General features: G+C 41.5%; 1 protein-coding gene across 1 annotated transcript in view; it reads left to right on the plus strand.

Annotated features, from left to right (window-relative positions):
- The window catches only part of CUNH10orf67 (chromosome unknown C10orf67 homolog), a 155141-nt gene extending 145035 nt beyond the window's left edge, over window positions 1-10106 (plus strand). The window contains exon 17 of the mRNA XM_088025527.1: window positions 10015-10106. Coding sequence (XP_087881653.1) covers window positions 10015-10106 — 92 coding nt within the window. The remainder of the gene's footprint in view (window positions 1-10014) is intronic.
- The last annotated feature ends 3330 nt before the right edge of the window (window positions 10107-13436 follow it).

Below are 13436 nucleotides of genomic sequence, written 5' to 3' on the forward strand. Positions count from 1 at the left end.
TGGGATCATACCTGAGCTGAAGACAGACCCTTAGCCGACTGAGCCACCCAGGCACCCTTATTTATTTATTTTTAAAGATATATTCATTTATTTTAGAAAGACAGAGAGTGGGAGGGAGGGGCAGAGGGAGAAGGAAAGAAACTGAAGCAGACTCTGGGCTGACTGCAGAGCCTGACATGGGGCTCAATCTCAAGACCCTAAGATCATGACCTGAGCTGAAATCAAGAGTCAGATGCTTTGGGGTGCCCGGGTGGCTCAGTCGTTAAGGGTCTGCCTTTGACTCAGGTCATGATCCCGGGGCCCTGGGATCAAGCCCCGCATTAGGCTCCCTGCTCAGCTGGGAACCTGCTTCTCTCTCTCCCACTCCCCCTGCTTGTATTCCCTCTCTTGCTGTGTCTCTCTTTGTTAAATAAATAAACAAAATCTTAAAAAAGAAAAAGAGCTGCTTAACTGCGCCACCCAGGTGCCCCTCTTTATAGTAGCTTTTAAAGTTTAGTTTTATTAGAATATACTCAATGGTGTATTTATATTTACCAGTATTCAGGGTACAATCTGGATCTGATTATTTGTATCTTTCTTTACGTCTAGAAATTTCTCAGCTACTATCTTTTCAAATATTGTTTATACAACCTTCTCTGCATTATTTTCTTTGAAAGCACCTATCTCATCTCTATAGATCTAATCTAAATTTTCTAATTTTTATGTTTATGTCTCTCTTGTGCATATGGATGGATTCCTCAATACTACCTTATAATTCACTAATTTTCTCTTCAGCTGTGCCCAGTGTTTAAGTGTCTCATTTTAGTGATTTTTTAGATTGATTCTTTTTCACAGTTCTTATTTTATTCTGGCCTGTTTTGTGTCATAATTTGTTTTTTTAGTGGATACTATCAATTATTTCTTTGGTACATACACATATTTCAAAGTTTTTGTCAGACTATTTTATCAATTAAAATTTATCTGGAGTGAATTCATTTCTCCTAGCTCATCTTGCTGTTTTCTTTATAAGCACTTTATTCCCTTGTGTATTTTAGAACTTTGGTTTTCAAGCTCATTTTCTTTCTTCTTTTCTTTCTCTCCCTCTCTCTTTCTTTCTCTCTCTCTCAAAAAAAATAAATAAAAATTAAAAAAAAAAACCCACCCCCTATTTCACCCATCCCCCCTACCCATCTCCCCTCTGGTAACCATCAGTTTGTTCTCTATAGTTAAGAGTCTGTTTCTTGGTTTGTCTCTTTTTTTCCCCTTTGCTTCTTTGTTTTGTTTCTTAAATTCCACATATGAGGGGCACCTGGCTGGCTCAGTATGTAGAGCATGTGACTCTTGATCTTGAGTCATGAGTTTGGGCCCTACATTGGGTGGAGAGCTTACATTAAAAAAAAGTAAAAAAAAAAAAAAGTCCACATATGAGTGAGATCATATGGTATTTGTCTTTCTCTGACTGACTTATTTCACTTAGCATTTTACTCTCTAGCTCCATCCATGTTGTTGCAGATAGCAAGATTTCATTCTTTTTATGGCTGAGTAATATTCCATTGTATATATACCACATCTTCTTTATCCTTTCATCGGTCAGTGGACACTTGGGCTGCTTCCACTGTTTAGCCATTATAAATAATGCTGCAATAAACATAGGGGTGCATGTATCCCTTTGAATTAGTGTTTTTGTATTTTGGAGGTAAATACCCAGTACTGCAATTACTGGATCATAGGGTTGTTCTATTTTTAACTTTTGAGGAACTTCCATACTCTTTTCCAGAGTGGCTGCAGCAGTTTGCATTCCCACCAACAGTGTAGGACAGAGGGTTCCCCTTTCTCCACATCCTCACCAACATCTGTTGTTTCTTGTATTGTTGATTTCAGCCATTCTGACAAGTGTGAGGTGATACCTCATTGTGGTTTTGATTTGCATTTCCCTGATGATCAGCGATGTTGAGCATCTTTTCATGTGTCTGTGGGCCATCTGTATGTCTTCTTTGGAGAAATGTCTGTTCATGTCTTCCGCCCATTTTCTAATTGGGTTATATTTTGGATGTTGAGTTGTATCAGGTCTTTATATATTTTGGATACTAACCCTTTATCGGATATGTCATTGGCAAATACCTTCTCCCATTCCGGAGGTTGCCTTTTCGTTTTTCTGTTTGTTTCCTTTGCTGGGGAGAGACTTTTTATTTTGATGTAATCCCAATAATTTATTTATGCTTGTATTTCCTTTGTCTCAGGAGGCATATCTAGAAAAATGTTGCTATGGCCAATGTCACAGAAATTACTGCCTGTGTTCTCGTCTAGGATTTTTATGGTTTCAGGTCTCACATTTAGGTCTTTAATCCATTTTAAGTTTATTTTTGTGTATGGTGAAAGAAAGTGGTCCAGTTTCATTCTTTTGCATGTGGCTGTTCAGTTTTCCCAACACCATTTGCTGGAGAGTCTTTTTCCCATTGAATTATTTTTTCCTATTTAGCTGAAGATTAATTGATCATATAGTTGTGGATTGATTTCTGGGTTCTCTGTTCTATTCCACTGATCTAATTGTCTATTTTTATGCCAATACCATACTGTTTTAATTACTGCTGCTTTGTAATATAACTTGAAATCTGAACTTGTGATACCTCCAGTTTTATTTTCGAGGTCTTTTGTGGTTCCATGTAAATTTTAGAATTGTTTGGGGATGCCTGGGTGGCTCAGTTGGTTAAGCATCTGCCTTCAGCTCAGGTCATGATCTCAGGGTCCTGGGATCGAGCCCCGCATCGGGCTTCTTGCTCAGCGGGGACCCTGCTTCTCCCTCTCCCTCTGCCTGCCGCTCCCCCTGCTTATGCTCTTTCTCCCTCTGACAAATAAATAAATAAAATCTTTTAAAAAATTTAGAATTGTTTGTTCTAGTTCTCTGAAAAATGCTATTCATATTTTGATAGGGATTGCATTAAATCTGTAGATTGCTTTGGGTAGTATAGACATTTTAACAATATTTGTTCTTCCAACCTGTGAACATGGAATATCTTTCCATTTCTTTGTGTCCTCTTGAATGTCTTTTATCAGTGTTTTACAGTTTTCAGAGTACAAGTTTTTCACTTCTTTGGTTAAGCTTATTCCTAGATATTTTATTATTTTTGGTGTAATTGTAAATGGGCTGGTTTTCTTAATTTCACTTTCTAGTGCTTCACTATTAGTTTTAGGACTGCAACAGTTTTCTGTACATTGATTTTGTATCCTGTGATTTTACTGAATTCATTTAACAGTTCTAGTAGTTTTTAGAGTTTTCTATCTATAGTATCACATCATCTACAATTAGTGAGAGTATTAGTTCTTCCTTACCTGTTTGGATACCTTTTATTTCTTTATGTTTTCTATTGAAACATTTAAAAAATCTCTGTTGCATCTTAGTAAAAGTCCTTTTTCCTGACGTTCTGCCTGTGAAATAAGCAGAGTTACCTTTTCCAGAGAAGAATGCATTATGGATTGAACTATGTGTCCCCCAAGAGATGTTGAAATCCTCACCCACATTTCCTGTGACTGTGACCTTATTTGTAAAATAGGTCTTTGTAGATGCAATCAAGATGAGGTTGTTAGGTCATTAATCCATTATGACTAGGGTCCTAAGAAGAAGGAAATTTGGACACAGACACACAGGGAGAATGCCATGTGATGGCAGAGACAAAGAATGGAGTGACATGGCTTCAACCCAAGGAACATGAAGGATCGATGGGCAAGTTAGGAGAAGAAGGGAAAGATTCCGCTCAGAGTCAAAGAGGGAGCATGGTCCTGTCAACACCATGATTTTGGACTTTCAGCCTCCAGAACTGTGAGGGAATTAACATCTATATTTGATGTTACTTTGTTACAGCAGCTGTAGGAAGCTAATACAGAATGGCAACCTAATGACTTCCATGGCGTCCACAATAAATAGATGGACAGCCATGGTCCCAAATGAGTTCAGTGACCTTATGTTTCCACTTTACCTTACATGTTCTGCTATTAATTCTGACCATAAAGGAGACATTTCCCCTTGATTGATTAGAAAGTTACTTCTTCTGAGCTTCAAAATACATTCTGGTATTAAGGAGTTGAATGTGAAAAGACCCGTGTATAAATTTGTGTATCCATTCGCCCAACACTCCAGCAGTAAGTGATCAAGGAATGTGTAATAAAAGTGAATCTGAAATTCACGCCCCTCAGACTTCTACTGTTATGAACTTCGGTTACTAACTCAAAAATCCCAGTTTGTCCTCAGACCAAAGGGTCCCACCAAGTCCCAATGCCCTCTTCCTATAAACATGTCCACACCGCCTTTTCTTACTCTTTCCTTCCCTTCTTCTTCAAGCAAGTGCCTTCTGGCCCTCCCACCTCGACTGTTACCCCTCCAGAGAGCAATCAGAACCTACCGTCTCCCCCGCTGTCCCCTTCTCTGCCCTTCTCCAAGTCACTCCCCTTGCCTTCTGGCTTCACATCTCACTGACACAGCTCTTACCCAGGTCCTCAGAATCGTTCACATGCAAAAAATGGTTTCCATTTCTCTCACTTGACTGCACTCCCCCCCACCCCGCCCAGCGTGTTGTTACTAATGAGCCTCCCTTAATTCTTAAGGTGCTCTCCTTTTGATTTCCAAGTCACCAACCTGTTCTCCTTCTCCTCCTACTTCCCAGAGCATGCTTCCCAGCCTGTCCTGGTTACTCAATTCTGCCCGTGCTCTGAGTATTACGTGTTGGAGTCACTGAAGATTTTATTTTTGCTTCACTTTGGCACACTTTGTTTTCCCCTGCCTAATTCTTCAGTAGATATCTAGGGCTTTCAGGATTAAATCAAGGTTTCCAGTTGAGCACATAAGAGCTTTCATAATAGCTGCCTCTTCCCTACTTGGGCTCTCTGATCTAGTCACAACAAATGACTTGCTTTTCCCTGCTATTTCATTCTATTCCATGCTTCAGTGCCTTTTTACATGCCTTCACCTAAGTGGCAGGCCTTCTGCCTGGTCTTGCTGCACCCACTCATCTCCCATGGTTAGTTGGCCACAGATGGCCTCCTGCTGCCTCGCTGATGGGGCGACAGGGTAGCCAGATCTTGCATTTGTCATCACTGAACAGGCAAACCCAGTCTTATGATCATGGCAGTCTCGGGTCCTCAAGAGCTGCAAAAGAGAGCAAGCTCCAGTGCACAGGGGCTGTTTGAGTCTCTGTTGGCACCACAGCTGCTCCAGTCCCACTAGTCAAAGCAAACGGGATGACCAAGACCAGAGTCAATGTCGAGGGAACTGCAAAGGCCATGGACACCAAGGAAGCCACACTGCTTACTTTTCTGGCTTTTGCCTTCTCTTTGTCACTCCATTCATTCATCCCCTGCACAGATGTTATGAACACCTGCTATAAGCGAAGCCCTGCGCTCGACACTCAGGATGCAGAGAGTCTTCTTAGTGTTTGGAATGTGTACTCTAAGACTGACATTCAAAGGCTAGGACAACCAGTAAAAGAAATACCAAGGATTTAAGGCTGTTTGGCTAAGTAGGGGTGGGCCTGAGAATGCTTCTCTGCGCTCCTCAGCACATCTGCAGAAATTGCTACCTCGTTAGTCAGAATTCTCTATTTATAGCCTCTCCCCACAAAAGAGGGAGTGAGACTTGGAGGAAAGTTGATCAAAAGACACAAACTCCAGTTGTGAGATCAATAGCCACTGGGGATGTGACGTAGAACAGAATGACAATAATTAACACCACTGAGCTTATATTTGAAAGTTAAAAGAGTAGCTCTTTAAAGTTCTCATCACGAGGAGAAGAACTTTAAAAAAAAAATCTCTATGAGGTGATGGATGTTAGCTAAATGTACTGTGGTACTCATTTTACAATATATCTAGGTCAAGTCCTCACGCCATACACCTTAAACTTACACAGTGCTGTCTGTCAATTACAGCCTGAAAGTTCTGGGGCAAAAGGATAATCCAAAGCCAAAATACAGACACAAAATGTAAAATCTTTTTAGTGTGTAGATTTAAAAAATTATCGTTGAAGAATTACTAAAATTCCTCGATAACCTATAAACGCGGGAAATTGTGTGAAAACAGCATTTCCGCAAAAGACCCAAACTCCAGAGGTGGGTGAGAGAAACAGTTAACCTTTTCATCCTTAGGCCCCAAGCCTTTTGCCCGTTTGTCAGAATAAATAGCTGTTTGGAACTTCCAATGCCTACTTGTGGAAATTACATAGACCGAAGGTCCAGATGAAAACCACTTTAAAAATAACTGCCTAAAGCTGCCCTGTTACATGTATTTATTTTTCACTAAGATTAGGACAGATTGCGTTGGCAGCGTAGTCTTTCATAAAGAGGGGGGTGGGGGAACAGAGTTGGGTCTTCATTTTCTCACAAAAGGCACAATGGGAAGCGCATCTGTGAACATTGCATAATTTGTTATGTTCTACAAAGAGGTGGGTTTTTGTTATACACATACCAAAGCTATTTGGTACTGTTGCACCAATGATCTCTATTCAGGTCCAGAAAAGAAATTGGCCTCAGAAGAGTGAAAGGAGAGTAAATTTTTCTTTAAAAATTAGATACAGATTATCACTTCCAAATGCAGGGAGGGAATTTTACAAGGGACGGTGCACTGATTAGCTTTCCAATGGACATCCAGTCCTTTATGAGACACATACTAGCGGTGGTCAACTGTGACCAATGTGGTTGATTACTCTCGAGAAGAGCTGAACTGAGATTACCCACCTAATCTAATTGAGAAATGTTGGGTGAACTTGAACTGTTTCATGGACATGAATGACCAGAGAATTTATTTGATAAGACATTAAAAGCTGAATATGTTAACTATCTCTTTGATGGCTTGATACAGTCTTTCCTTTAGCTCATTTGCATGTCTTTCATATTTTTTTGTGAGTACTCTCCTGGTGATTACACGAGCGGCCTAAATGAAAAAGGGGGAGAAAAGTTTCTGTGCAAAATCATTATGAAAAAATTAGAAACCTTACCTTTATCAGTAAACACTCCTGACAGTCTTTATTTGGCTAACACTTTAAAAAGTGAAATCAGCTTTTAAGAACAGTAATTAAATTGTGGAAAACTTCATAAATCCATGGGTATCTCACGTGATGGTCCCTAAATTATTTTTAAGTATCGTCTCCTGGTTTTATTCATTAAGATAAAAAAAGACATCAGGAAGTTGGCATGTTATTTACCAACCTCCTTTGCATTTTGTTGTAAACTGGGCAGGGAGAGCTACTGTTGGTGGCATCTCGGTGAAATATTTATGGTAATTTTATCGACAGTATGGCATGCAGGTGGTATCAGATAATGAAGGGCTTTCTCTTCATATGCCTGCTAAATTTAAGATAAATTCTTCTGTATTCCTGATGACTTATGGTGTAAGTTGGACACATGCATCTTTTTTTTTTACTGTATTTAAATATTACATTTTTTAAAACTACTCACAGCAACTCAAAGATAGAAACTCTGAGTGTAAATTACAAAATCACACTTCATGTTACTAGTGAGTCTTTAAATGGAATTTTTCATTGAAACTTTGTCATTAAAATAAAAAGGCCTTTTGGCTGTGCCCATACAAGCATAATAAATTGTATATGTTTGTGATACTGAATGACTCTTGCCCATATGCTGCACTGCAAAGCTACATGAATGAGGCATTTACCAAATCAGGCCCACCACATTAAACAGAAAAACAATCTTTATTCATGGTAACTTATCAGTTTCAATTAATCAACCTTAACAATGGAAATTCTGATGTGTTCAAGCAACTTGAAAGCAATAGGTCACCTCCAGGGCAGCCATGTTGTGTCTTTGTGCCCAAGGTTTCAAACAAAGCAACATCTCCAATAAATATACATACATATACATACATACATGTGCATATATATACATACCAATGGGTGTCTAACAGCTATGCCGTGTTATGCCAATAAACATGCATGTGTATTGCCTATGATTTGTGTCATAGTACATGTAATTGTTTTCCTTCAAAGTATGACTTTTTTGAGCTCTGCAAGTTTAAACAAAAGGAAAGAAATTTCCATTGGATGACCTTTCAGTTTCTGTGCTGCTATGTGAATAGCATTGTGCAAACCATTCCAATGGTTTTGAAAAGGGGTAACCATTGGTTTGATTTGGTTACACGGTTTAGTAAAGAGCTCCCTCCCACTGCCTTAGGGTCTGTGAAAGGTCTGTGACCTGTTTAGAACTGCCAAGGGAAATGTCATGTCGCCCCTCCCAAATGGGAGTATCTGCATTCATTTGATCAGTATAAAAAATGATTGGGGATGGCGAGATCAGTGCTTTTGAATTGCAATTTATAGCAGTTTACAAAAATGCACATTGTTGGAAAAGAAAACATGGAAGTGTTTCTTTCTAAATTGCATTACCTGTGAAATGTCATTAGTCTTTTAAGGATATTTACATCCTTTTTTTTTAATTATTATTTAGGAGACTTATTCCAACTAAAGAAAATCAGAATTTTATTACATTGTGATTTTTAAACTTGTATTTTGCTTTTGATGGCAGAATTTAAAGACAACAACATTTCTGAGTTCTTAGGATAAACATAATTTGTTGTCAGTTCCATTTGTTAATTCTCCGAGAGTCTTTGCTAATCAGTTGCATTAGCGGAAGATTCCTGATTACCTTTCCCAGATTATAGAGGAGATCCATTTGTTGGCAAATGCCTTGTCTGCTGATTTCTAATAGTGAGCCTGAAATCATGGGCATACTAACTCTACCAGGTGTTCATTACTCCTTCCATGGTATCCTAGGTAAATGTCTTTGTCAGATGCATACTTCTTAAATTATGGCACCCCTAGATTCATCTACACGTACACACAGTTTCATAAAAGGAAATGTTATTTCTTTTCATTAAATGTGTAAAAGAATACAGGAACTTAAAAAAAAAGGTTACGGTAGGCTGTTCAAGTTCACAAAGGCTTAATGCAGCCACTTGAGCCTCTGGGGTGCAGAAAACACCTTCTACACGATGTCTAGGAATCTCGAAAGCTCCATCTCTTTGCCTTAGGCAAGTGGGTGGAGTAGGAGATTATTTTGAAGAATTCTTCTTCTTCTACGAAAAATTACCTTGGAAAAGAGGGCCTCAGAACTTCCCTGGCTGATACTTGCTTCAGAAGAGACTTGACCCAGATAGACTCCCTAGCACCTCCCAACCATTGAAAAGCGAGGTTGTCACGTTTTTATCTTTGTTCATGTTAAGTCTCGGAATGACAGCCTGTCTCTGTGTCCCCCTCTCCCACCGCCCCAGCTCTAAGTGTCCACATTGACACCTACCGGTGACCACAGGCTGCAATTCTTTGTTGCCTTGTCCACGCTCCTGGCTTTCACTGGGATTAGCTCGGGGCCTTTGTCCCCCTTTCAAAGCGGGAACATCACATCCCATGTTGTGGCTTTCCTGTCTCAGACCCCCAAGGCTTTCCTCACAATTTACACACCAGGTAAATGTCCCTCCCTACGGAGCAGAGAGCACAGCCTGTGGGGGGGGGGGTACCTCCCTACTCCCCAGCTTCAGAAGCCCTCCCTGCCAATAAGGTTTCTTTTCCTTCTCATGTAGAATTTTCTATTTTGTATGGAGGAAAGACTGAACATGCAAATGGAAATTTAAATCTTAGTTAGGTCCTTGGGCCCAAGCACAAGACAAACCCTGCCTTTTAAAATTCTCTTACAACTGCTCCTAATTCTAGGAAAGAGGCCCTCAGCAGAAGGTCATTTACTGACCTCGGTCACAGGCTCCTAAGACCATTTCCACATTCTAGGGCAGCGGGAAAACCGTCTCAGAGGAAAACTTGGCTGATGCAAGCTGTTTTGAAGGCCAAGGAGCATCTGACCGCCTGACCTCCCCTTCCCCCACCCTCCCAGCCCTCTCCTTCAGGTCACTGAAGGGAACCCCAGTTGGAGCCAGAGTTGGGAGGACCCAGTAAACATGAGGCAAAGAGCTCCGCGTGACAAGTGGGAAGTGGTTTGTGTATAGCAGGTAAAACAAAATTCACATCTATTCGTTTTGCCCTATTTTTAGGAAGGTTGTCAGAAATGCTGGAGGAAAAGCCTTTGGAGAAGCCATCGATACCCCAGAACACCCCAGTGAATGATATGGATGCTACTGAGTAATGGGGCAGGGCACTGGGCTGCGCAGAGTGGACCCACAGAGCGGGCCCTCCCCCTCCTGGCGTAAGGCCTGCCTCCCTAAGGGATACTACCGCCCAGGCGTTTCTAACATCACAGGTCTGTCTCCCCAGATGATGTAGACTCACTCGCGACCCGCACCTGAAGTGAAGAGGACGTGAGGTGCGCCCACTATGAGCACCTTTCCAAGCCCTTGAGGCAGGTGCTCGCTCATGCTGGGTGAGCGTGACACATGAACTTCGAGGGGGGGGGGTCAAATCCACTGGGGCGCTTTCCTGGGCTCAGCAGTGTGCCCCAAACCTTAGGGTGGGGAGGGACAGACTTCAATTAAAGAGTTTGAGGCACTAAATCTCCACTCCCTCTCTTCTCCATCCAGTGTCTCTCTGTAACACAAAGGCAAACTGATTTGCTGCCTCCTCGCCCACCAACTAATCGCCATGAAGGCGAGCCTTAAGGCCTGGTCCAAGGGGATTTTAAATTTCCCCTAGGGCGGTCCGCTCTTAATTTTATGTCGGTATTGGGCTCCCAGCCTTATCTTAAAAGCTGTAAACAATTCTTTGGTAAGTGGGAAACTCCTTGGAGTTTTGCTTCCCGGTCAGTATCAAGGCCAGGATTCACGTATTATTCTTTCCAGAATGTCAGGTACCATTTGCTGAAAGGCCAGTCCGCTTTCTCACGTGCGTAATGTTCAGCTTGGTCCTTTCTGTTCCCCGAACTACAAGTTAGGCCCTGCCTGTAGCCCCAGTTTCAGACTCCGGATTACAGATTTCTAGGGCGATTTATTAAGTCTCAAGAAATATATTTTTTGGTAACTGTCACATAAAGCTGATATACTCTGGTGTGAAAGAAAGCTAGAGAGGCGATTTATTTGTGCGTAAACGGCACAAGATTTAATTGGAGAGAGACGTGTTATTCTTGACGCAAGTCCATGGGGTGGCATAGCGCCGGAGAGCATTATTCGAGCTTCATCTACTATGCACTATATGCCACCGTCTCTAAAGCAGTGTTGCCCTAGAAACTTGTTTTAAATCTGCTGCTATATATCAACACCTTGTTTTAGCAGTCCTTGGCTGAATTACAGTTACACAGTTTGGCGCTTCTTTCAGATTTCCTCCCATCAGTTTGGCTAAAGAAAGGAATTTTTCTCCTTTGGAAATGAATTGGCTTAATTAGTAAGTAGATTAATGGCAATTGCTGGTGAGTTGGGTTTCCAGCAGAGTTTCAGCAGAGAGGGTTAATCGGAGTCAGGTCTGGAATCTTTCCCAGAACTGGCGGCCAGCCATTTCCACCAACCAATCAACCCTACAAGAAACTCGGGGGAAATGAAATAGAATTTACATTCTCTGTACTATTAGCCTGGACAGAAATTCCTTGGAACCAGCCTCCTAGTTGGGTGCAGCACAGACGGTTTCATTTCAGAATTTTAACAGAAAGCTTGAAGGGTTTCACCTTCAAGATATATCTGAGTACCAGAGCAGAATTTCAAATGGTACACGGAGTGCACTCCACGGAACATCCAGGGCGCACTGGAAATGCCTGAGGCTCTCGGTCAGTTTCAGGTTTCCGCAAGTTACAAAAACCTCCCCCAAGTTCCAGTCCTAATCTGTTATCTACCAGAAGGCTTTAAAAAGTTCAGTTGTATGTTTTGCCGTCTTTTCACTTATTTTTCTTCCATAGCAATAAAAATGCATTCATAGTTTAACGTGCAGCTGCATTAGTCTTGCAAAAAAAAAAAAATTCCCTGCTGAGAAATGCATATAATAGGAAAAACAGATCGGCTGGACAGCAGTGTAATTAATGCCAGCAAGGGCCGAGGCCGGTTTCATAGTTTGTCTTTTGAGGATATCAAGACGAGACCTGGTGAAAAATGACGCATGCTTTAGCATTTCAGAAAGCTGGCAACTGGCAACGCTTTTCCTTTTTGCTTTGACTTTCTGCCTCAGAACAAAGAGGTCGGCAGAACTAGCTAGGTTGTAATGAGTTCTATGTCCCTAGCACATTAAGTGCATCATGGAAACATATTGTATCGAAATAGTTTGGAGGAGAATACCGGGGATGAAAGAGAATGGGTGCTTTGATCAGCTCCCTGGGGTCCTGAGTGCGCACAGACTGACTTGCAAGGAGTTATTCAGCCCCAGCTAGACACACTTACAACACCATTCAAAGAAATTTGCATATCTGTAATTTATCACATCAGTCCAGAACATTTTTGCAAGGTAAATAAAAGTTGGCTGAATAAAAAAAAAATCAATCATCGCAGATATAGAAGAAACTGTGAAGCCAGTGTTTCCGTTAAAAACATAAATAAATATGTCCATAAAACATGACGATTTAGGGGCCCACTTTATTTTAAAGCGTCCTTAGAGCAACAGGTTGTGGGCTGACAAAGACAAGAGTGGCCACAGTGTTTCTGCGCTTCTACTTTAGGGGAGGGTACGTGCAGCTTCCCACTAGAGTAAAGGCAGAAAGTTGAATGAGATGCGTGTGGCTATAACCAGCCCGCGACATGCAGAGAAAAATTAGTACACACTTGGAGGAGATGTGAAAGATGGCTTAATCTCTTTGGCGTCTGCAAGAGCTAAGGTTAAATCTCATTTCTTCTCCTGTTGATTTCATTGCCAAGCCCTGGTTGCTGAATTCAGAAGCTCAAGAGGATGAAATGTCCCCACACTGGTCAACAGGAAAACTTGCTTTCGAATGCCCCATGAGAACAAGTGAAATTTTAACAGGCAGGCATTGTTCTGAGTTTTTGAACAACCCAGTTAAACAGCAAACAAGAATCTTCAACTTGACCTTGGAAAAGGCTGGTGTGCCTGTAGATCATCTATCAAACAACTCTGGATGACAATGATATATTTCCAAGTATTGTCAGATGAAAAGACTGATAAATTTGCCGCTGCAAAGTGAGAACTTTGAAAACAGGCAACAGGCAACTCGGTGCGCTGCCTCCACCGACTCCTGGTCTGTCCTTGCCACCCCATCCCTACCCCTCCACCCTCGGCCTTGGGGCCAACTCAGTAGAAAAGGGCCAGTAAATCAGCGCTGTAATATTTCTTAAGGGGCACGGAAAAGCTGTGAACAGTACCACTCATATTAAACGCAATATTTCTTTGCTTTCGTGGGGAACAAAAGTCATAGCAAGACGTCTTTATGGCTAATTCAGTCAAAGGCACATCTTGGTTCCCCCCGCAGAAAGGTCAGTGTCGTTGTGTTTGGTCCACCGAGGGGGTGTTTTCACACTGAAAACTGAGCCAGCTGTCCCTGTCATACCCTCGCCATTGGGGAGCGCGCACTAGCCATGGTTATTAGGCACAT

This window comes from Eumetopias jubatus, unplaced genomic scaffold (genome assembly GCF_037043125.1).
Source record: "Eumetopias jubatus isolate StellerSeaLion01/CBP00866 unplaced genomic scaffold, mEumJub1_p1.0 scaffold_8, whole genome shotgun sequence".
In the NCBI taxonomy this organism is placed as follows: domain Eukaryota; kingdom Metazoa; phylum Chordata; class Mammalia; order Carnivora; family Otariidae; genus Eumetopias; species Eumetopias jubatus.